This window comes from Acanthochromis polyacanthus, chromosome 6 (assembly GCF_021347895.1).
Source record: "Acanthochromis polyacanthus isolate Apoly-LR-REF ecotype Palm Island chromosome 6, KAUST_Apoly_ChrSc, whole genome shotgun sequence".
Classification (NCBI taxonomy): domain Eukaryota; kingdom Metazoa; phylum Chordata; class Actinopteri; family Pomacentridae; genus Acanthochromis; species Acanthochromis polyacanthus.
The window spans coordinates 43,806,469-43,830,763 of NC_067118.1; the positions used below are offsets into that span (position 1 = coordinate 43,806,469).

A 24,295-nucleotide genomic window follows, 5' to 3' on the forward strand; every position below is an offset into this window, starting at 1 on the left:
ACTGAGTCCTATTCTGATATTTTGGCATTTTGAAAAAAAAAAAAAAGTTTATTTGCTTTCTCGGAGGAAAATCTAATTATTTCCGAATCTGTTCACGACATATGAAGCTACAACCAAAGACTGTAGTTCTAACACAGAAAACAGAGGAAATTACAGCACTGGTTAAAATGGAAGTTTTTAAAGGGTATTTACTTGAAGGTTTTCATATGATCAGTACTGACAGAAGAGATTAGATGTGGTATTTTCAAAAGTGTTCCATTATATTCCCAGTTTTTATAACACTCTTTTAGGGGTGTAGAACTATAAATTACAATGAAGTGTTTAACAGCCAGACTTATTTAGGGTGACCTGAAATTTCTGAGATATCAGAGAAAGGTTAGGGTTAGGGTAACCCTCTCTAAGGTCATCAACTTTCTTTCCTATAATTTGACTGAAAATGGACCGACTGTGTGATAGCCACACAGATTGAGGAACAGATTGTCATAACGGAGGAACATTTATTGTGGCTAAAAAGTGCTGCTAGTGCAAATGGTTCAAGAGAGACAAGCTAGTAGAAAACAGTTAATCATGCAATAATTAATATATTTATTTTAGTACTCAGTCACTCTCAGTGTAGCTGTAAATCTTTAAACTTCATTCATAATAACGACTGCAATCTGCTTCATAATACACTTATTTCAGTAAGAACCTCATAGAACCCCACTTTAAGTTAGATATTATTTCCCTCTGAATTATCTATCTGTTGTCTATCTATAGTCTATCTATCCATCCATCCATTTATCCATCCAGCTGTAATCCTAAAAGCTGAATAAAATCGGTCCAGATGTGCTTTAAACTGTGTTCTAATGGACTCTGGGGAACCTTCAACCATCCTCTGGTCTCTACAAAAACCATTAAAATTATGAGGCATTATGTTTTTCCACCTCCAGTTTGTCACAGTTTCTAACGTATTATTCCTTTAATAAGAAGCTAAAAGAGAAGTATGCCTGAGGATTTGTTCACTTGGCTGACAGCAGATTACTTCCATCTACCTTCTACCGTTTCCAGGCTCAAATAACTGGCAGAGAAAGACAACATGAGGCAGTCTGTCCCCCAGGCTTTAAAACATCACCTGTCTGATGGATGTGACACTATGGAGGTCCAGACTTTGAGAAAAACGATTCTTGGCTGAACATTCCAAGAGGCTGGTGGAGACGGAGAACAGAAACTCCAAACAAAGCAGAAGACAGTTTGAATGAAACTTTCTGAGCTCTAAGTGAATGAAACTGAGGTGTTGGTTTGAAATGGAAATGTAGCTGAGTGGAAACCTCGTTTAAGATACGGTCTACTTTATTCATCCCGGAGGAAATGATTTTATATTTACAGAGTCATACATAAAATGTTCACAAGAAACAAACTGAAACCCACACACATTTAGAAAACTTTGCATTAACCTTCTGAGTAAAAATCATCCATAACACACAAAAGTGCTGTCAGATTAATGAGAAAGTTCACAAAGCAGGATGTGTTTTCATGCTGACATCTTTAACCAGTGTGAGTTTAAATTCTAAACCGTATTTCTGAGAGACACTTTAGTTTTTTACCTCCAGGTAGAGTCCCACATCTCTGTAACAGTCTGTCGCAGGAATATGACCCAAAACAACAGTGGAGGAGCTGGAAGATGAAGACGAGATGACAAACAGGAGAGAGACGAAGGGAGTGTTAATGAAGGTGGAAGTCAACAACTCAGAGGAGAGGAAACATAAAAGTTTAAAGATGTGTGATATACTGGGAAGAAATTAGATGATGAATAAATAAACAAAGAACTCAAAGTAACTACCTGTAACTATCTTCAGAACAGTCAAGTCATCGTTCTTACTCTAACCCTAACCCTGTCCACAGCACTTTGTTCTTTTGTCTCTAATTTAGGACTTCCCAGGAGAGGCTTTCCTCCTGCTTCAGTGATGATTGCTTCTTTTTTTTTTTTTTTTTTTACACTTTCTGTTACAAATCAAGTTTTTTCCATCGTGTTCTTCGTCCTGATGTGAGCCATAAAACAGCCCATCTTCATGCGGTACAGTACGATAATGTAAAAGTTGGCAACCTGCCCTAGAATATAGATATAGATTTAACCTTTGGCACAAATACGTTGTTCACATACTTGGAACGCTTCTGGTTTTGGAAGCTATTTATTTATTTCTATTTTTAGCAGCAGTGTCTGTCATTGGCTGCTTGCTTTGTTTTCCAATAAGTAGTCTGAGAACCGGGCTGCTCAGCGGCGTAGTGGTTAGCACTTTGGCCTTGCAGCAAGAAGATCCCTGGTTCAAATCCTGGCGTGGGCCTGGAATCTTTCTGCATGGAGTTTGCATGTTCTCCCTGTGCATGCGTGGCTTTTCTCCGGGTACTCTGGCTTCCTCCCACAGTCCAAAAATGAGGTTAATTTGAATTGATAACTCAGCTACTTGTGAATGTGTGTCTGTATATGTAGCCCTGTGACAGACTGGTGACCTGTCCAGGGTGTCCCCTGCCTTCAGCTGGGATAGATAGTCTGAGAAATGTTTCATTTGCTTCTGCAGACTGAACAGATTTATTTCTGGTCATAAACATCCCGACTAGTTATCCACCATGGGATTGGTTTGATGAAGAACCAAGATGATGGCCACCAATGTGGAACAGCTTTATCTTGTCAGTATTAGAGTACTGGATAATTTCGTTGCAGGTCGATCCAGCTGCTTCCAGAGACCCACTGAAAGCTTTTCAATGGTTTAGTTCTTATTTGAGACTAAAGTTCTGAGCATTTTGAGTAAAAATAGTTTGGTTCAGAACCTAAAATGTTCATCACCAAAAGAATTAGAAGCCAACGGGATCTGAATGGGAATCAAGACAACAATGACGTCATTAGTGGACGTGAATAAAAACTGTTGAAACAAACAAAATGAAGAGGAAAAGTGCTAGAAGAAACTCAAAGACATCTGGCAGCCTCTCCCACCATTCTGATGCACATTTCACAGTTATTGGGTTGAATATAAAACTGATTATCATGGATTTCTCTACAGATGAACCACCAGCTCTGACATTCACATCATTAGTGTCTTATTTAAAAATATCTACTGAATTTCACAGAAGCTTGAGGGTATGAAGTGGGTTAGGGTTAGTTTGTTTGAGAACCAAACTGGTCATCCCCAGACCACCACCATCATCAGACGTTCCAGACCAATTCTTGTGAAAGTAAAACCAATCCTGAGCTCTTATGTTATCATTTGTCATTTTATGTTGTTTGTCTTAGTTATTGGGGGACATTACTACAGTGACTTCCATGTAACTCGGCTTAATTGTTGAAGTTGATGTTCAGCTGCCTAAAGAGTCAAAAGGTTAAGGAAAGATGGATTCAGCATTTCTCACACAGTATAGAAAACTGTACAATAAGGTTTAAACTTACAGCAAGTCAAATGGAAAATGGTTTGTGTTTGTCACGATAAAAGCTGTTAGATTTGAACTCATTGTTCAAATCTATGTTCAAATCTATGTTCTCATTTTAGAGATACCAGTCAGGATGAGTGAAGATCACATGGGAATTTGTCTGTCAGAGCCGGAGGCTCACCGGTAGAGCAATTATTAACACTCTATTTCCATTTGTGACCCCATAAATGTAGATTAAAATGCTGATATGGGTTCACAGCCTGCTGGGAGAGGCTGCCAGATGTTGTATTTTGTTTGGATTTCTTCTTCTTCTTCTTTTCCCATCAGGGGTCTCCACAGCGAATCAATTTCCTCCATCTAACCCTGTCTGCTGCATCCTCTTGTCTCACACCAACTACCTTCATGTCCTCTTTAACCACATTTTGTTTGGATTTATTGGTGTAAAATGCTCCACGTAGGGCTGTAAGCTGATATTTACTGACTGCTGCATCCTGTAGATGAGAGCCAGCAGAGAGAAGCCGACGGCCACAGCCAGACCCAGGTCTAGGTTAAAGATCAGGGTGGAAATAACCGACGCTACCCACACCAGCTGGGGGAAAGAAGGGAGACGGACCGAGATCAGACGTAGGACAGAGTCTGAAGATTATTCTTTGCTGTGTGTGTTTGTGTGTGAAGCTCACCAAGTCTAATCTGTCAGCCTTCCAGTACAGACACACATCTTTGAACTGAGCCAGGATCCCTTGCAGGTTCACCACGATGATGACTGCCAGCACTGCCTGGTGACACAGCAAGCCGTTACTGAACACGTGAGTCATCCTCATCCTGCTGGAGAGACTTACATTTCTTGAAACATCTTCACTGATGTGAAGTGCTGCTTTATAGAAAATCTCAGTGGATTGAACACAGCAAAAGCAAACTTATGCTGCATTTGTTCCCATCACCGAAGCAAATGTATTTGACACAAAATCTTTCAAAGATTTTTTGTCGGGATTGCGTGTCTCATTTAATTATGATTTCCATATCTTTGGAAGCATTCTGGAAGACATACAACAACTATTACAACAGAGCAGAGTTTGAAAACCTAAAAAAAACGTACTAAATGAGCATAATTTCACTTTACCTTTGGCAGCTGCTCAAAGAAATGACCGATCTTCAACAGGATAGTCAGAATCATCAGAGCTGATAACAGACCTGCCATCTAAGCAGAGATATAAACACAGCAGAAGGACAAACAGTGAAGGAAAGCAGAGAAGTAAAGGAGAAAAGCTCATTTTTTAAGCTAGATTTAAATGATTAGATGGTAGTTCAAAGTTCACAGATGAAGGTGGTTTGAGGGTTTTATGTCTTTTTAATAAACAGTACCTGTGATTTGACACCGATACTTTCCTGGACCATACTGCGAGAAAAGGAGCAGCTGATGGCAAAACACTGAAACATGGATCCAATGGTGTTACAAAGACCCAGAGCCAGCAGGTCCTGAGGCCGAAACAGAGAAATTAAACAAGTACAGAGTTTAAACAGTGGTACAACATTTTTAGAGGGACTTAACATCACCGATGGCCTCAAAGGTGCGAAGAGAACAGGTAAGATAAGCCTTAATTAGAGATTACAGATTATTATCTATACTGCACATAAGTAGAAATATACTAATATAGCATATATTCCCTTGCAAGGGTTAGGGTTAGGGTTAGGCTAACCCTACCCTTCCACACTTCTTCTAACCCATTTGTTTCTCATAAGACCTGTGAAATTCATGTGATCATCATTCAGTGAAATCTGCTGATTATCCCTGCAGCAGATTTCACTCTGAGGCTTCACATGAAGGGAGGAAAGTCAGACTAAGCCTGAGTTGAAATCTTTCCTTGTGATTATTTTTGAACTCCACGTTTTTCCTATGGAAACTCTTTTTATTCTTGATCCTGTAGTGGTAATCAATAACAATAATACTCACATGAGTGGCCTCATGTGGTAAAAATCTATTTTTATTGTGTATTTTAAGTCTTAAAACACCTGGAGGTGCAAACTAAAAGCTCTGAGAACATCAGTACTTTTATTCCTGCAGTTTCTTAACTAGAAGGCCTCTGAGCACAACAAGTCATTTAGAATTTTACTCAGTTGGTGAGTAGAACCTGAGGAATTAACATTCACTCAGCTAAAACTCAGACAGCTTTTATTTTTCTAATATCTAGAGATTCTCACCAAATGTTCTTCTGTTGACTGCCAGGTGTGAACACAAGAGTCTTAATGCACTCCCAGCATGTGAGGAACTGAAGACCCAGTAGATAATCTTTATTATTGATGGAAATGTCACCATAATGATAGGGAACTCTTTAGTGGTAGTGTATTGTGCTGCTAATGTGGCTAACATCACCATTAGCTGTGATCATTTTCCCACAGGTCAGACCTCTAACCTTAAACTGTAAAATGAGAGACATTCAGAGATGGTGGAAACTTTCAGACTGATTTGAAACCAGTGGAGTAGAACTGGGTGGGTTAGTTTGTTTTCATATCAACCTAAACTGAGCCAGTGTTTCCATCTGTTAGCTGCTCTCCTGTTCTCGGTGCTCACATAAAATGCATTTTAATACAGTTGAATTCCCAATAAAGCTTTTCTCATGTACACGTTTTCCTGTTGCTGGAACATATATGAAATAGTGGCTGAAACCCAGCCCATTACCTGTACATGTTAGCCCGTTCTGCATCATTAAACTACTACTTGACAAACTCACCAGACACACGACTTAAAAAACTATGTGTGAGAGAGTTTTCAGGGGAGAGCATCTTAAAGCTACAGACACTGAAACAGTCGGTTTAGATCAGGACTAAAACAGTACGAACCATCTAACCCTAACCCATTCTAAGAACATGTAAGACTTTTACTACTGTAGTTTACTGCTTATCAGTTTATTAACAGGTTTCATTTCTATGTCTCTGTAACCAATACTGTTTTTTCCATGTACCTGATTGGGGTCGAACCGGTAGCCGTGTTTGTTGGCGAATACTGAACCCATCGCTGAGAGGAAACTGAATCCCACCAGAGCTGTGGACAGAACTGGAATAAACAGTTCTCTGGTCTGAGAGATGGAGGGAAGGACTGGAGGAGACAAGCTGAGGAAGAGAAGGAGGAGAGGTTGATGGACTCAGTGATTCAAAGAAATAAGAAACAAACAAACAAAAAAGAAATGACGGGGTAGAGAAGTGATATATTTATGGATACAACTACAGCAGTTGAGCTTGAGTTTGAGTTTATTTCGAGCTTTTACAAGGTAAAATTTATACATGTTGTGAACAGTACTTTGGCAGTTTTTCTACTATTCCAAGATGTTTTGATACAAATTGTTTGAACCTCAAACATATCAAACATGCCATTCCAAAAAGAAAAAAAAAACTAACAAAAACAACTAAAAACAACTAACTAAAAACAAAAAAGCTCGAAAGGGAGTGCGGAGAAGTAAAACTTATTAAGCTCCCGCCCCATTTACACCAATATTTACAAGCTGCATGCAATATGTCTTTTCTCGGATACATCATCATTCTGTGCGTTGGAATAACATAAATATACAATTATACATTTACATCTACCCATATCTATTTATACAACCTTATATACTTGTCTACCTATACAAACATAAGAACATAACATATATATATAACATAACATATACATATATATATATCTATTTACAGATATATACACATCATATATATACACGTACAGACAGACCCATAATATAACTAGGTATATGTGTATATCCTGTATACATACATACCTTTTAGATGATACATTGTAATGATGATACATATAGAGTAATTGTTGTTCTAGTTTTACATTCATAAGATGAACCATCATGGTCAGTAGAATGGCCGCTCCAGACAGTCTCCCCATTCCAGGGCCACGGCGAATCGGTAGTTTGAGAGCACCACACGGCGGCTGAGCTACAACATACAAGAGCCCCCTCTTCTCATGCTGCAGCCATCCCAAATGTGAGGTGTATAATTTTGTACACTTTTTATGTATTTATTTATTTATTTTAAAATAATTATTAGGTCCTTGCCTTATACAAAACGAGCCATGACAACTGTGTGTGTCATGGTCCCTCTGCTGGTCAAGGAGATTCCCTGGTTCATCCCTTCCTTACACTGAACGAGCCATAACAGCTGTGTGTGTCATAACTCCCTCTGTAGGTCAGGGAGATGCCAATAACAATCCCTTCCTTGTGCAGAACGAGCCTTAACAGCCTTGTGTCACTGCTCCCTCTGTTCATCAGGGATTTCTCACTGTAATTTTCTTTATTTTAATTTTGATAACTCCAGCACATCAGTTAGGAGCCCCTGAATCGCAGCCCGCCACAGAATCGTACCACGGCCCACCGACCACCACCGCCCCGACAGTAGGAGTCAGCCAGGGCGGACATACCACCGACCACTGGCATTTTCATAATTTCCATCATTTTCCGACTTATCTACAGTATGGATATTCATATAATACAATGATAATTGCCTATGACACAACTGATATGATAATGGTATAATGTTCACTATACAGTGTCGTTCAGTATAGCCTTCTTTAACCCTTGCCTCAGGTTAAATCAGGACCAGCTCTCCGTTTAAAGGGTTAGATTCTATCTGCCTATTAGTATTCCACCTAACAGGTTTCAGCAGAATAATTAAGCTGGTGTCGAGGAATACTCGCCTAGGTCCTAACTGTCTTCTTCCAAACGTCTTACCCCTCTTACTTCAATAAATACTCTCTTACTAAGCAGCCCTCCTAAGTAGTAGAATTGATTTATTGACCACGTTTGTTAACGACAGCTTTCCTCTTAAAACTGTGGCACTTGTTGATATTCCTAGGTTCGTTTTAGAGGTTTGGATAACTAACCCCAGGGGTAATGTTTAAATAACTAGTTGGATTAAAGTAACCTTTAAGAACCATTAGATTTAATGCACACAATCAACTTAACTTTTTACCACTATGCAGAATAGGTGAATCATAATCATTTCATTAGACTTCTCTTTAAATGCAATATAGCGTTTTATTAAGCAATTATTAGCAGGGGCACAGCATTAATTCATGATTAAACAATTTAATTATTTCTGATTATAAATTATACTAAAGTAACTAAATTGAGCGTACCTGACAATCTTCTCTAATTATTAAATTTAGGAGAGAGAGCGGACAGCGCGGCCAAGCTGTCACGCCCGGTCTTCACCTGCGTCTAGTTGAACTCCTCCATGGACCAGCAGACTCGGTACGAAGTCTTCTTTGTGGGCAGAGGGTGTTCTTCCTAGGCAGGGGGAGTGGAGAGGTCCCGATAGCCAATCGTTGGTCTGGCAGTTATCTTCAGTAGCAGCTGGAACACAAGTGCGGGCGTCTCAGCTGTCTTCTCAGTTGGATGGTGGTGGTGGAAAGCCCCCGTCTCATCAGGCTGTGGTGGGTCACTGGGTCCTCCAGCCCCTGGAGTGGAGCAGCCCTCTGCTGCTGCCTCCTGTGCCTCTCTGGATGCCATGGGTGCTTGCCTCTCTTCATCTCTTTGGACAACTGCAGACCTCTCAGGTCTCTCTGTCTGGCAGAGTGTGGTCCTCGCTTGTTGAACAAAGTCAGAAAAAGACTTTGCCTCCAACGATGTTCTCAGCGAACTCTGGAGCCTAAGTCCTGCGTTGTCTTCACGTCTCTTGGGCAAAAGGGTCCGGTGAAGATTCTTCAGAACTCTGGCGATGCTCTCCGGCAGCTCCGGCGAGCAGCATCTCCCCCCTCCGGGGGAGAACTCCGAATTCAGTGTCTGTGTCTCTGGGTTTTATACCCTAGCTCGGCTTCAGCTCAGCACATACACATTTTCACACACAATTCTAACTAATAGGTACGCCCAGGTAATTAACTCATAGGTTTAAGACACAACCTTCTTCCTATCACGCATACATCATTCTTTCCATCTTTTCTGTTAACACATCCACTTGTTACACACACTTCAGTTGTCATGACAATGTAGGCCTGAGCCCATCCTGTCATCCTGTGGAAACTCCAAGTTCCTCATTTCTGAGGAGACTTCTGCTTTTCCCATCCTGTCTGCATACAGCTCAGAACAGCACAGATTACTTCCATTCAAAACTCACTTAGTTACACTGAATCACTTCTTTAAATCATTTTTCTTAGCATGATCAAATAACTTATTTTAAATCATTCTCTTCTATAGCAATCATCATTTTCAGAATATATATCAGCCTATTAAAATCATTCTTGCATCAAGCATAAGCATAATCATGTGGTTAACTTATATAGTTTCTCATTTTAACTTTTCATTGGTTTGCTTAAAGCTTTTATTTAGGTGGTGGTTGCTCCTGGGATCTCAAATAACTAGGCCCCACTTGACAACAGAGACCATGCTAAATTAAAATAAAAATACTACATCCAATGTTAGCAATGGACTGAGTTAATAAGTATCATCATTTACCATCTATGTAATATTATTGCTATTACTATTATGAATATGTTTAATACCATATAACCCTCAATTATTTCTACCCAACAGATATATACAATAATAATAATAATAATAATAAAAACATAAGAGAGCCGTTTTGAGCCTAACCAAGTCCATTAATTTTAAAATTTTACGTTGCAAAAACAGTCTGTTTGTGTGCTCAAAATAAGCTACTTTGTTAATAACTCTTATCTGAAGTATACAAAGGGGATGCAGTAAAGTCTTGTAGTCGTTTCCCCAGATCTCAACTCCATATGTCAAGTATGGGAGAACTAAGGCACAGTACAGTACATATAGTGCATTATACTCTAGAATTAATTTTACTTTATTAATAATTGATATACTTTTAGAAACTTTTGACTGTGTGTATCTGATATGAGGTTTCCAGCTAAGTTTTTCGTCCATGATGATACCCAAGAATTTCATCTCTGGTACCCTCTCAATTCTACTGCCCTCTATATATACTGGTAGGGTTGGGGTTAGGTCTATATATTATGATTCCCAAAAAGCATAATTTTGGTTTTGCTTGTGTTTAATGATAGTTTATTTACATTCATCCAATCTTTTAGTTTGTTTAATTCTGTATTTAAATTGGTGATGAGATCATTGTCGTTAGAGTAAAAGATGTTTGTATCATCTGCAAATAGTATCAATTTTAGTAGGTCTGAGACTTTAAAAATATCATTTATATACAAGTTAAATAATTTTGGTCCCAATATTGATCCCTGGGGCACTCCGCAAGCAATATTCAACAATCCAGAAGCCTTGGTACTCAGAGGGAGGTTTGTGTGCCAGAAAAATGGTATTATATTAACTGAAATATGTACCTCGTCTATTATATATATATATGTATGTATGTATGTATGTATGTATGTATGTATGTATGTATGTATGTATATGTGCATATATATATATGATTGGTTATATTAGAATTAACTAATTAACTAACTAACCCTATATATATTGGTTGATTTCAGTGACCCATAATTCATTCAAAGTGATGCTTCACAATGATTAAAAGCAGCAGAAAGTCATATTCTTCAACGAATGCAGGAGATATGTTGGCTCACTTAAAGAGCGACTAACCACAACAGAATTTAATCTGTGGAGGGTTAAGAGCAACATATTCATTTTTCATCATGGTGTTTATGCATTTTTAGATCTTTTTCTGAAGCTGCTCTTGTGAATAAGGACTGAATGTGACCTTCCATCCATCCATCCATCCATCCATCCATCCATCCATCCATCCATCCATCCATCCATTTTTATAAGGAAATTCCTCTTTATCCTCACTAGGGTCATGGGGGGTGCTGGAGTCTATCCCAGCTGACTTGGGCGAAGGCAGGGGACACCCTGGACAGGTTGCCAGTCTGTCTGAATGTGACCTTTTAGACTTAAAATCATTAAAGTTTCTGCATGTATAAAATGGCATCAGAGGTTGTTGTATCTCAGTGGGACTGACCGGGTTAAATAAAGGCTAAATAAATTTAAAAAATCAGAATCAGTGACAATTAATTCAGAGATCTGCCGAATGAAAAAGACCAAACCGAATAACAAAGGAAACTGGAGAATAGCCGAGTTCTACTGACCCACTGGGTATGCGTCCCACCACCTGGACTCCATGCTGTCCAGCCAGATCCATCTGCACCGACAGGATGGTGCCCAGGACGATCTAGGAGAGAAAAACAATGGACATGACATTATCTGCACAGAATGTTCAGTTTGGACAAGAAGAATACCAAGTAGTGTGCATCTAAATGTCAAATAAATCACTCTGTTTGAAGACACATACCATAATAATCAGAAACTGTCGGTCTGCTGAGTTACAGATAGTTTTTCAGCTACTTAAAGCCACTTTCCTCCAATTTTACATAATCTAACAAGTGATAACATGAAACTAGTTATAAAGAAAATGTGTAAAGATCTGACTTCTACAGTTTGTTGCTGTTTGATTTTCTGATCATTTTAAATTGTTGCGTTGCTACTGTGATTACTCAGATCGTGTTTTTAATATTATTACTATTATAAATCCCTCAGCATAGCCATAAATATCTTGCTATAATAAAGGCTAATTTTTTTTAATCCATCCATGTAGTACAGATCATGATTTTAAAAAACATTTTTAACAAAGTGGGATTTACAAATAAGAAATGAAAAACTTTCATTCTGTTTACGTTTTCTTGTTAATATGACCTTCATGAGTTACTCTGAAACCCTTAAAATGAATAAAACACTAAGCAGAAGAAAAAAAACCCGATATATAAACTCACTTTTCAACCAATACCAAGAGGAGACAGAATGAGGATGATTAATTAGTGGCCAGGTGCAGATATTTGCTGAAGGTGGGGATTTGTGGATTTGGAGATAAAAACAGATGATTATATAATCATGAGTCATTCATCAGTTCATCACTGAGGCATCTGTCCATCTGGGTGCATCTTATGGACTTTAGTCTACTGAGTGTGTGTCGTGAGCATCTGTGCATGTTTGTGTGTGTGTGTGTGTGTGTGTTAAGTGGGACATTGACAGTGGTGATGCCTGCAGTTTTCCTTCTTCTGCAAACCCAGATGCTCCAGGAAGCAGAACATAAAAGTCTTCAGGACAGTTTGTCCCACCTGTGACCTTCAGTTAAAGGTGTTTCTCCAGCTGCTGTACCAGGTGTTACTTTATACAGTCGTAATTAAAACTTTACATGTACTTCTAAAGAGCATGCATATCATGCAAGTCTTGAATCTCCAATGACCCCTATAACCTCGAATTTTCTAGGATGGAATCTTTGAAACACTTTGTCACCAAAAAAGTCTTCTGTAGATTTATTACAGCTCTACTGGAACTCTGATCAAATCTGCAGAGTCATAAATACAGTAATGAAAATATCTGGATAATTGTCTTCCATTTTCACCTGAAATAGGAGCTTTTGGTTGCTGTCCACATTCTCATTGAATCTTTGACCACTTCTCTGGACAAGAGTGGTGCAATTCAGCTAAATTAGTTGTTTTTCATCACAGTCCACAGATTCTTGATGGGTTTAAGTCACGAACCTTCATTGTAGCATGATCTGATTTTTATTATTTATCATTATTTTTGATGTGTGTTTGGAGTGATTGTCTTGTTGAAACATCCAACTGTTTCCAAGACCAACCTTCTGGCTGATAATTTTAGGTCATTCTTCTTCTTCTTTATTCCATTTAGTTTATGTAAAGTTCCAGTTCCACTGGCAGCACAACAACCTCAGAGCATGATACTGGCTCCACCATGCTTGACAGAAGGTTTGGTGTTCTTGGGGTGAAAGACCTCACCTTCTCTCCTTCAAACATATTTTTAGTTATTGTGAACAAACAGCTCAGTTTGTGTTCCATCTGATCTCAGAACTTTCCTCCAGAAGGTCTTTTCTTTGTCCATGTGATCAGCAGCAGACTTTGGATTTGACTGTGGACGCTGACAGCTGTTTTCCAGAAGCTTCTAAATAGTTGAAAGACCTGCTTTATGGTGATTCCTGATTGACTCGTGACCATCCTGACCAACTGTGGCAATGACGTTTCCATACACTTGGAAATATTTGTATTTATATTTTTTTGGATCTGTAGCTGCTTTGAAACAGCTCCACATGACTTTCCTGACTTGTTCTGGTTAATATTTGTTTTTTTCAGATCTGTGTTCAGCCAGACCTCTAATGAATCCACAAAAGAACCAAAATGCAAGGCAAATGTGTTTCACTGATTGCATCATTTAAAATTAATACTTACAGGAGTCACTGGAAACTGCCATAATATGCATGATCTTTACCGGTGTATGTAAACTTGAGTTCACAACTGGACCAGCTCTCCTCCAGCTTTAGGATGATGAAGCTCATCAGGAGCTGCTCCTCTGCATGTAGAGTCTCTGAACCCAAACTGAACCCAAACCAATCAAACCCTAACCCTGCTAAACTTAACCCTAACTCTACTGACTCTAACCCTACTAACCCCACTAACTCTAACTCTACTAATCCTACTAACCATAACCCTACTAGCCCTAACCCTACTAGCCCTACTAACTATAACCCTACTAACACTACTAACTCTAACCCTACTAGCCATACTAACCCCGGTAACCCTACTAACCGTACTGACTCTAATGTGTGTGTGTGTTACCAGTATAAGTTCCCATGGTATAGCAACAGGCAGCTTGTTCTTAAAGCGCTCGTTCAGAATCTTTCCCCCGATGAGCATCGCTGCTGAAACCACTGAGACTGACAGAGTTCCTGGTACGACACCGGTCACTCCGGACAGAATGTCCTTTAAAGTCTGGAGGGGACACAAGGTTAGTTAGCTTAGTTTAATTAGGGTTAGTTAGTTAGTTAAGGTCACTCTGGACAGAATGTCCTTTAAAGTCTGGAGGACACACAAAGTTAGTTTAGTTTAATTAGGATAAAGTTTAATTAGATGGTTAGTTAGTCAGTTTAGGTCACTCCGGACAGAATGTCCTTTAAAGTCTGGAGGGGACACAAGGTTAGTTAGCTTAGTTTAATTAGGGTTAGTTAGTTAGTTAAGGTCACTCTGGACAGAATGTCCTTTAAAGTCTGGAGGACACACAAAGTTAGTTTAGTTTAATTAGGATTAAGTTTAATTAGATGGTTAGTTAGTCAGTTTAGGTCACTCCGGACAGAATGTCCTTTAAAGTCTGGAGGTAACACAAAGTTAATTTAGTTCAAGGTGCAAATATGATTTGGGTTTGGATTGATTGTGTTTATATACAATGTTTTATCAGCTTAAAATTATTTATAATTTAAACTCAAATTTCTGTTACTTGATTAAAACTGCATACAATTTAAACTCAATGGTAACTTCATAAAATTTCCCTGATAACTAAATTTTTATTCGCCTTGAGGTCAGGATTTGTCCTCCACCTACTGGATTAGCTAGATTTTTAGATTGTCCAACTTAAAAACTTATGTTATGCAAATACAGTACAGACTACACTGGAATTCCATTTACACAACGAAAAAAACTACTTGAAAAAACTTATTTTCATGAATAATCAACTTAAACGTGTGTATTTCATTAGAAGTGGTCATACCTTAAAAAAAGACTGATGCAAACTTTAACTTTGTGTTTTTAAGGTCTGAATGTTAAGAAACAGCAGATTTCAGTTACCAAAGTGATCGGTTGGCATGTTATTATTTATAAAAAGCCATATATTATAAATAATATTAGATTAAAAGAGGATTAGAAGATTTATGTTAGTTATAATGCACAAATAGTGATGTGGGAATAATATAAGAATACATGATTTTAAAAATGTATAAAGGATTTATAGAAAGATGCATGTAACTATACAGAAATACGTATGACTTGTGTTGTGGCCCTCTTGTGACCTGTGGAAGATTGTATGAATAACTAAACTATGAATAAATAGTAATAAATAAATATGGATGAATATGGATAAACAAACACAGCTAAATATGTATCTGGAAACCCACACATGCAGATTACATTTTACGTGAAATTCTATAACTTGTTCTTACACAGTCCCATTTCTTTTTATTTTTTATATTTTTATATCTGTTAACCCAAAGAGCAGCTAAATTAGAATTTTGTTGCAATAAAGATCTCTTCTACTCTATTCAAAGCAGTCTTAAAGCACAAAAGAAAAATAAATCTATAAAAGACATTCTGAATACAGATAAAAACATTCTGACTCTTCAAAGCTTGTATGTGTGTTTTAGTGAGTGGAGGGTAGTGAGTTTAGTTATGGTCCTTTAAATGGTTTGCCTAAACAATTTTCTGTATTTATGTCTGCATTTAAATGAAGTGGTGGAATATGCCATTTGAATTCATGTTGTTTTTAGAATGCAGTGCTAGTTTCTACTCCACTGCTGTCCTGTGGTCACCTTCCCATAAACATCTGGATCACCAGAAAACATTTTTTTATTCCAGGAGGAGACCAATGATCTTAAACCTGGAGGCTTCCATGCACATTAAGAGGTTACGGTTCAGTGAATCTGGACAAAATCCTTCACCTGCATGGAGGTGATAAGACACTCTGACACTTTCTAAATCCCATCAGTGCAGAAGTCAAAAGGCAGATGTTTGCCCGAGTCCAGACTTGAACTTGCCCCAAGTGTTGCCAAGACAAAGGAAAAATACCTCACCCACAGCAAGTCAGAAAAGGAGAGTTTCCCTCCAACATAATCATATTATTAAAGCTATATTAAAGGTTATTTAGAGCTCTATAGCCTGGTATGATCTGCAGCAAAATATTTCTGGAAAATTAATTATGACTACGCCTTTAACCGCCTTCCTGACATGTCAAAGATCAGCCACATCAGAGCAATGCAGAAACCTGCCTAAGATCTGTGGTGATGCTGTCACGCCTGCTCCAGTGATCGGGCTCGTCAGACTAATGAAGAGCGGCTGTGCTCCCAGCACAGCTGGAGTGAATGAACAATCAGCGCTGCATAAAGCCCAGCTCTCTCCACTCCTCTGTGCTGGATCATTGCAACAGAACTCTGCACGCTGGACTCAGGACTGCGCATTCTGCATAACCCACCCCTTTTATGCACATCGCTCCCCGGACCTTGCCACTCCTTGTGGAATCCTTCGTCTGCGTCTTCCCCTGACCTCATCTCCGTTCTCTGGACTTTTCTGTGAGTTCCCCTCCTCGGTTGGTTAGTTCTATGTTTAGTCTCTACCTCGGCCTTCGGGTCTGCCCTTAGTACAGTTCCGTTAGTCTCTCCATTTCGTTATTTCCCCTTACTTCCATGATTTAGGGTTTTTCTGTTATAAATGTACTTTTATTTATTAAATCATCATTAATTCACCCGCCTGTCTGTGCCTGCGGCTTGGGTTTGCTCACTAGTTGTATGACACACTCTGAAGCTCTCCACCTTTCACCCACCTACCTGCAACTACAGAAACTTTACAGCAGCAGTCAAAGGTTTGGACTCATCTTCTCATTCATTGGAATGGAACAGCCAGACATTTGACTGGTGAATACAGATGTCTATCTCACAGCACAGCTGCAGCACACATGCTCATTTATCTGTGTACTGCTGCTAATCTCTTGTTTATATTGCTTGTAATTTCCTTTTTAAAAAAATTCTTCGTGAACATGTGCACGTTTGACAATAAAGAACCTTCAATCCTTGAACATAACTGCAGGTCAAAAAAATGCAAAATAAAAAAACTACTAACATTTTTTAAATGTAATTTAATTCAGAAAATGTAAATGTTCATATATTCTATCCTCATTACACATGAAGTGAAACATTTCAAGTTTTTGTTTTAATTTTTTCTAATTCTGCCTGAAAGCTCATGAAAATCAATGACTGCTGAACTAGAATAAAAATTAATCGTATTTATAGGGCTAATTATATCGTGTGTGTGTGTGTATATATATATATATATATATATATATAATTTATTAAAATAAAATGGTTTAATAATCAGATGCTGGATTTCTGATTTTCATCAGCTGTACATCGTTATTAATAAAAAAGGATTTAAATATTTCACTGTAATCGGTATTGAATATATGATGGTAGACCTTTTTGAATTAAATGTTTCATGGTATTGAATTTTTGTATTTTTTTTTTGTTGTATTTTTAGGTTTGCAGACTTCAATGAATGTATACTGAGTGAATCTAGCACAGAGTTGGACAGACCCAGGCTGAAGGCAGCAGTCCGGTGTATCTCTGAGCAGGAATCCCCGTCATCAGTGGCAGCTGCAGGACGACCACATGAAGAGCTGCTGCCATCATATATCCTTTAATTACTGGCTCAGACAGCCAGCGACACACACCGCCTCCCAGCAGCAGGTACAGTAGCAGCTAACACACACATAAATACACTCAGAATAAACATTAATACACATAAACACAAATACTGAAGTCTTTAACTGACTGTTAGGAAAAGTACATGTGTATCTGTTTTTTGTAAATGCACCTTAACCTCCTTGTCAGTTTACGTTCTGTTTTCCTGGCTTTTCAGTAGATTTCTGAAATTTCATATATATAAATATACATACATATGAAAGGAGTAATGTATAGCATCATCAAAATGCAGAAGTGATATTATCTTCTCGTCCAGTTATGCAACTTTTGCTGTAGATCTCTTGATATCTGTTGCTTTTCCTTGCAGAACTGTTGAATGTCTGCTTTTTTCATTAAACATAGCACTATCTACTATTTGGGGACTCCTATCTATGAACAGGTTTTACTTTAAATTTGCAGTGTAGATGGAGATTTAAATTCTGGGTAGTATAGAAACCAAAATGAAGAACTGATATGATCTTGTTTTGAATTAATTAGGTTGGACTCTGGTAGAATACTGTAAACTTTCACCACTTTTAAGAAGAAAAAAAACGTTAGACTAAAATGGATCCAGGAATATAAGAATGCACATTAAATCATCAAAACCCTTTTCTGTATTAATGTCTGTCCAGGTGTTTTTACAGTTTGAATATTTCCATCAGGTCCTCCTTTGAAGGGCATTTCAGAGAACACGGGAGGTTGTGTGTGTAAAACTAAATATGTGGCAGTCAAAACAAAAAGACTGAAGTGAATGTTGGTAAATTCTGTGTTCTTCCATCTTATTTCCAGACTAGAGCCAGAGGTCAGCAGGAGCATGGTCCTACATTAGTTTCTGTTAGTGAACAGGTGTACCTGCACGATCCTACATTAGTTTCTGTGAACAGGTGTACCTGCATGAGGCCACAGAGGAAGGTGACTTGTACAGCCAGGTTCACTTTGGTGGCTTCCACTGCAATCTGACTCTCTTCATCGCTGCTGCTAAGCAACTCCACCTTAGCTGTCACTGAACCAATCATGATGGCAAGGACAGCAAAAGTACCTGTCGCACATGAACACACAAGAAGAAGTCATTATTCCCTGAGAGATAAGGAAGAGTATTTGTTCTTACCGAGTTGGACTTTAACTTTACAAGAAAGTAATAAAACAAGAGAACTATTTTTTTTTTGAAGACTCACTATACTAAAAAGGGTGTTGTTTGTGTTTTCCTTTATCTCTTTTTTTTTTTTTTTTTTTATGCTGGAAGACAAATCATGAGCAAAATAAGCCGTGACAAAACATTTCCACCTTAAACTGCAGTTTACCAACGATGGCCTTAAAAACACGGATTTTTGGGGTTTCATAACAAACTTAAAGATCTAATCATGACAAGTTGTAGGATGGGACTTTAAATCATCTACCCATCATCCATCTATACATTATTTAAATCTCATCAGGGTCATGGGGGGTGGAGCCTATCCCAGCTGACTGAGGGCGAAGGCAGCAGACACCTGGACAGGTAACAGTCAGTCACAGGGCTACACATAGAGACAAACATTCACACCTATAGACAGTTCAGAATAACCAATTGAACTCAGCATGTTTCTGGACTGTGGGAGGAACCTGGAGAAAACTCACACATGTACAGGAGAACATGGAGACTCCATGCAGGAAGATCGCAGGAAGGCCGGGACACGAACCAGGGATCTTCTAGCTGTGAGGTGACAGAGCTAACCACTGAACACTGTGTAGTTGCACAGTGGGACTTTCCAACTACATTATTTTGTTCTTGAAATGTTCTGAGAAAGATCTGCGAATTTGGACAAAAGCGTCTGCCAAATGAAATTGTAGAATCTTGAAAACATTTTTTGATTGTTGGTAAAAGAACATTTTTCTTTAGTTTCAGTACCAATCATCCTCTAAATGTTAAAACATTCTGTTTGAGTTCACTTTGAACTTCATAGAAACATTATTTGAAATAAATGTCCCTAAAACGTTGTTTGAACATTAGATTAGTTTTCTTTCAAACAACGTTAATGTCAAAGTTAGTTAATGTTAGCCAATGTTCTGGAAACGTTCCCTGCAAGCTGGGTTTCTCTGTCATTATTATTCTTCAGAATTAGGTCATGATTGATGACCAGCTGACCTTTAAGGTTCACGTGGCCTCAGTTTCTCGATCTTGTCATTGTGCCCTCTACAACATCAGGAAGATCAGACCCTTCCTGACCCAACAGGCCACGCAACTTCTGGTTCAGGCTCTTGTGATGTCACGCATTGACTACTGCAACGACTCATGTCACTCCCCTGTTCATCTCCCTTCACTGGCTTCCAGTTGCAGCCAGAATCAAATTCAAAACTCTCCTCCTGGCTTACAAAACATTTACAAGAACGGCCCCAGCCTACCTGGATTCCCTGATACAGGTCTACTCCCCTGATCCAGGTCTACTCCCCATGTGAGAGACGCCTGGTGCTTCCAGCCCAGCACGGCTCAAAATCTCTATCCAGACTCTTCTCCTCTGTTGTTCCCAAATGGTGGAACAAATTACCAAACTCTGCGTTCTGCTGAGTCCCTTTCTACTTTTAAGATATGATTGAAGACTCAATTGTTCAGAGAACACCTAGGCACTTAATCTGACTCCACCTTAAGGGTAGAATAAGTCAGGTGGTCCAAACCCCAGCACCAAGTTGGTGGCACTTCTTCTGCAACTTGATGGCAACACCTTTGACACTTGAAGCACTTTTTGTACTTACTACAGGTTTTTCCTTATGTCTGAATTCTTGCTTGTGTCTGCTAAATGAAATTGTAGAATTGTAGAATCAGTTTCAGGCATTTTAATCAATGACGAGAGTCTAATTCGAGTTTTCTGCTTAAGACAGTTTTCAGGACACTGAACCAGAGACAGTCTTGATAAAAACAAGACATAAATATAATTTGACAGTCACCAATGGAGAGGTGTCTGGAAGTGCCAAAGATGAAGTAGATGATGAGAGGATAGAGCGACGTGTACAGCCCAAACACTGGAGGAACTCCTACCAACATGGCATTGGCCATCCCTGGAAAACAACAGAGGAGGTTGATTGTGGAAAACCTGCTTTGAATGTATACAAAAAGCATAATTGCTATAAAGAAGCAAAAATTGCTGTTTAAAATGTCAAAATTAGTCAAAGCTACGTCATTTTCAGAGGGATTGCTGTTCATGAAACATTCTCAGTCTTGGAAAGATCTCAGACACCAAAAGGTCATGTTCATGTTTCTCAGGGAGAGAGAGTGTAATACAGAGTAGACTGATAAATGCTGGTGTTAAATGAAGTGCAGTCCTTTTGGTAGAACTTGTAGAAGTAGCTGGTCTTTGTTTAAGGATGGGACACTAACGTTCACTAACATTATACATTCAAAACATCGTCTTGTCGGCAACTCCACACATCCTGGCTCAACATTTTTGATGTCTGTACAAAGATTTTTCGAACAGTAATTTCACCAAACCCTCTCTGTGCCATGTTTGCTGCGTTGAGACACCATATCTGCGTCTCTAGGTTAGAGGTAGAAGGATTATTTTGTTCTGCTGGAAGAAGCAATCTCCTGCCAGAATAAAATAAGGTAAAAAATTGACACTGTACTTTCTGAAACTAGAGAAAATAAAACTCAGGAAAACTAAATAACATTTCACAAAGACCTGGGGACCTTTCTTACAATACTATCAAGACTTATATTTTATTATTAACTATATATTTTAAGAAATAGCATCACATCTTGCATTCCAATTATGTATTTGAAATATGTGTGTAAAAATGCACTGGTGTATTTTTTCACGTTTTTCTTTACCAACTGCATGAAACCTTAAAGCTGCAAAGTAAAAATACATGTGATAATAGGGTTAGGTGTAGTAGATGATAGGCTTTACATGAAAATGACTTGAGAATTTTTTGGGTCTGTTTTGATGATGATTTGTTGATATCTATTCAAAGTTATTTTCCAAATCACAGTCAGATGGAAAAATGTCAGTTTAGTTCAGAAGAAATCTCACGTCTTAGTTAACCATGAATGAAGTACAAAGGTATTTTAAAAAGTTTTTGTCAGGTCAGCTCCTGTTTTTTTTCCCTTCCCCATTCTCTCCTGTTGCTCAGGTGTGCTCGGCACAGAGGCTGCAGTGGCAGGTGTTGCCAATACCAATCAGCATCAGCACAGTGGGAGCAGGTGGGACTGAGCCAAGCAGGACTAACCTTCTCTACAATACAGCTGGACTCCACTCATCATTCTGTGTCGGATTGTGAAGAAACCTCAGTCATTCTCAGGATTGTACACTTCTGCTTCTGTGCCAAGAACTCTTGGTAATCTGTCTCTCCGTTCTGTTTCCCTAGTCTGGATTCCGTCTTGTCCACCTGCTCCTGACTCGTCTGGACCAAGGAACTCCTCTCAGTACGTTCCCTCCATCTACAAACCCTGGAATTCATCTGCTGCCCTCCTCCGTCTCCTGGACCACCCAATCACCAAGCCCATCGCTGCAGCCTCTGGAACAGCAGCCCAACCTGAGCATCCCTAACCTCCTACCTCCCTCATCTGGATGCACCCCTGGTTCTCCCATTCCCCCTCCTTCTTTGTCCGGTCAGCTGAATCCCTGCCCGAGCATTCCTGACTTCCAAATTGTTTGTGCAGTTTGTTTGTTGAGGGTAGTCAGTTTAGCCTTATTTTCTGGCTTGTCAGCTTTGTATATTTCTTGTCTAGTTTTGTTTCGAGTAGAATAATTCAGTGAGTGGTCTCCACCTCCTAGTTTAGTTATCTTGTGCATTTACTTGCTGAATTTATCTTCATTTTTTTCCCCCTAGAACTTATTTTCGTGAGTAAAGGTACATGTAACAGTATGATGTATGGACTGTTTCCTATATGATGAAGATGATGACTATAAGATGACTTTTTGTATTTTTTGTGGATCTTTTAGATGTTGAGTTGTTGATGTCTCTGTGAAGTCTTGTTACAAATCCCAATAAAATGAAAAACATCAGCTGAGTGTAAGTAAAGTAGTTTTGAGAGCTACTAGCGGTCTTTTTGTGATCATTGTCTCCTGCTGTATCCTCACCCTGTGGCAGATGCATGATCCCGACACTGACTCCAGACATCAGATCTCCGAGAGCGTTTTCTCTGATGGAATACCGCGGCAGCCATGACAGGATGGGAATGAAGCCCAGCAGGAGGCTCTTCATTCTAGGACCAGAACACCTGGAAGAGCACAAACACTCAGATGTTTCATGGGGTTAGATCCTCTGTAATGCCGACCTTTGACTCACCAACATTTTGCCTTCACCCTCTCCAACAATGACTGGGACTTCTTTTCTACCCGCTGCCCCAGAACGTCCAGCTGCGCTTCATCCAGGGCGATGGCCAGATAAGGTTTCCTGTGGTGAGGAAGGCCATTAGGCTCAGCGCTGTCCATCCGAAATCACTGTCAAAAGATTACTGGCAGCACAACGAAGCAGCACTTTGTACTTATTTGAACTCTGAGTGTTTAATGCGTCTCTCTGACTTTTTTTTTAGTTGTGTAAAATGTGAAGTCACGTGACAGAGAAGAATAAGTGTCTAGATAACAAGCACAGCAAATCAAAGCAGCAGCAGCAGGTTGAGTTTATCGCTACAGTAAACGGCCACGTCAATATAAGTAATACAACACGTGCGATGGTGAATGTGTGCACGTATGAGGGCAACAAACAGCTACAAAAGCTTCACATGTGAGTTGGGGAAGGTGGAGAACAGCCTTGAACTCTGCACATTGCAACCAGGTTACAGCCCCTTTCTCCTCCCCTTCACCGCCCACTCAGTGCCATGAATGCCTCCGTTATCCCAGCTCAGTTTTTACAGACAGAAAGACTGAGAAACAGAGCAAATGAGAGAGAATGTGTGTGTTCTACTCTATTTTAATGGGTGAAAACCTGTTATGGAGGAAATTAAAACTAAATTTTAAAAAACAGAGAATAACAAGAAATCTCAATAAAATTGTGCAGAACACAAAAAGAATCCAAGAAAACTGCTACAGAAGTTGGTTTTGGAATAAGTTAAACTTTTCTTTTTTAGCTCATCCCAGGAAGAAATTATTTATGACAGCAGCAATTAGTTAAAGAATCAAACCACTAAATAGTTTATTCAATACAGCAACGTCACAGAAAATCCAGGAAAAATGTCTAACAAACACTCAAACATCAGACATCTTGTGGCTCCCACTTGGAAAAACAGAACTTTGTCATTAAAAAAAACAAACAAAAAAACATTATCTGGTGTATGACAAAGTTGTCAAATGTCTTTTTCTGCTCTTTTAAAATTATTTTTATTTTCTATGGGTGTAGTCACCCTCATTAATCAATTTATGTTTTTTGCCCAAATGGGATGATTCAAGCCATCTGATGAAAATTCCTGCATTTTTTCACAATGCAGTATATAATCGCAGAGAAATAAAACATACTGTCATGTGACTCTTTTTTTTTGTATAATTCATGTTGTTATTCACTCGAGGTGTCAAAAGCTGTCATGTTGTCTCTGTACAGGATAATAATTTGGGTCTTTCTGTAGAAAATGTGAAAGAAAACGGTTCTCTTCTGTGTTCAAACTTCACCTTTTTAAGCAATTTATTTAGAATTTTCAAAAGCTGAAATCACACAAGTT

At 38.8% G+C, this 24,295-nt stretch overlaps 1 protein-coding gene across 3 annotated transcripts in view; it reads right to left on the reverse strand.

Moving 5' to 3' along the window:
• The window catches only part of slc26a6 (solute carrier family 26 member 6), a 60,255-nt gene extending 36,753 nt beyond the window's left edge, over positions 1-23,502 (reverse strand). The window contains exons 1-13 of one of the 3 annotated variants that reach the window (XM_022203332.2): positions 22,930-23,502; positions 22,722-22,861; positions 20,590-20,700; positions 18,561-18,709; positions 17,524-17,688; positions 14,012-14,164; positions 11,468-11,550; positions 6,360-6,507; positions 4,762-4,875; positions 4,520-4,597; positions 4,080-4,175; positions 3,882-3,988; positions 1,584-1,653 (exon numbers count right to left, since the gene is read on the reverse strand). In XM_022203332.2, the coding sequence (XP_022059024.1) occupies positions 1,584-1,653; positions 3,882-3,988; positions 4,080-4,175; positions 4,520-4,597; positions 4,762-4,875; positions 6,360-6,507; positions 11,468-11,550; positions 14,012-14,164; positions 17,524-17,688; positions 18,561-18,709; positions 20,590-20,700; positions 22,722-22,861; positions 22,930-23,075 (1,560 nt within the window). In that variant the 5' untranslated portion in view covers positions 23,076-23,502. The remainder of the gene's footprint in view (positions 1-1,583; positions 1,654-3,881; positions 3,989-4,079; positions 4,176-4,519; positions 4,598-4,761; positions 4,876-6,359; positions 6,508-11,467; positions 11,551-14,011; positions 14,165-17,523; positions 17,689-18,560; positions 18,710-20,589; positions 20,701-22,721; positions 22,862-22,929) is intronic. The other 2 variants (XM_022203331.2, XM_022203333.2) reach the window with 2 other exon arrangements.
• Between the last annotated feature and the right edge of the window lie 793 nt (positions 23,503-24,295).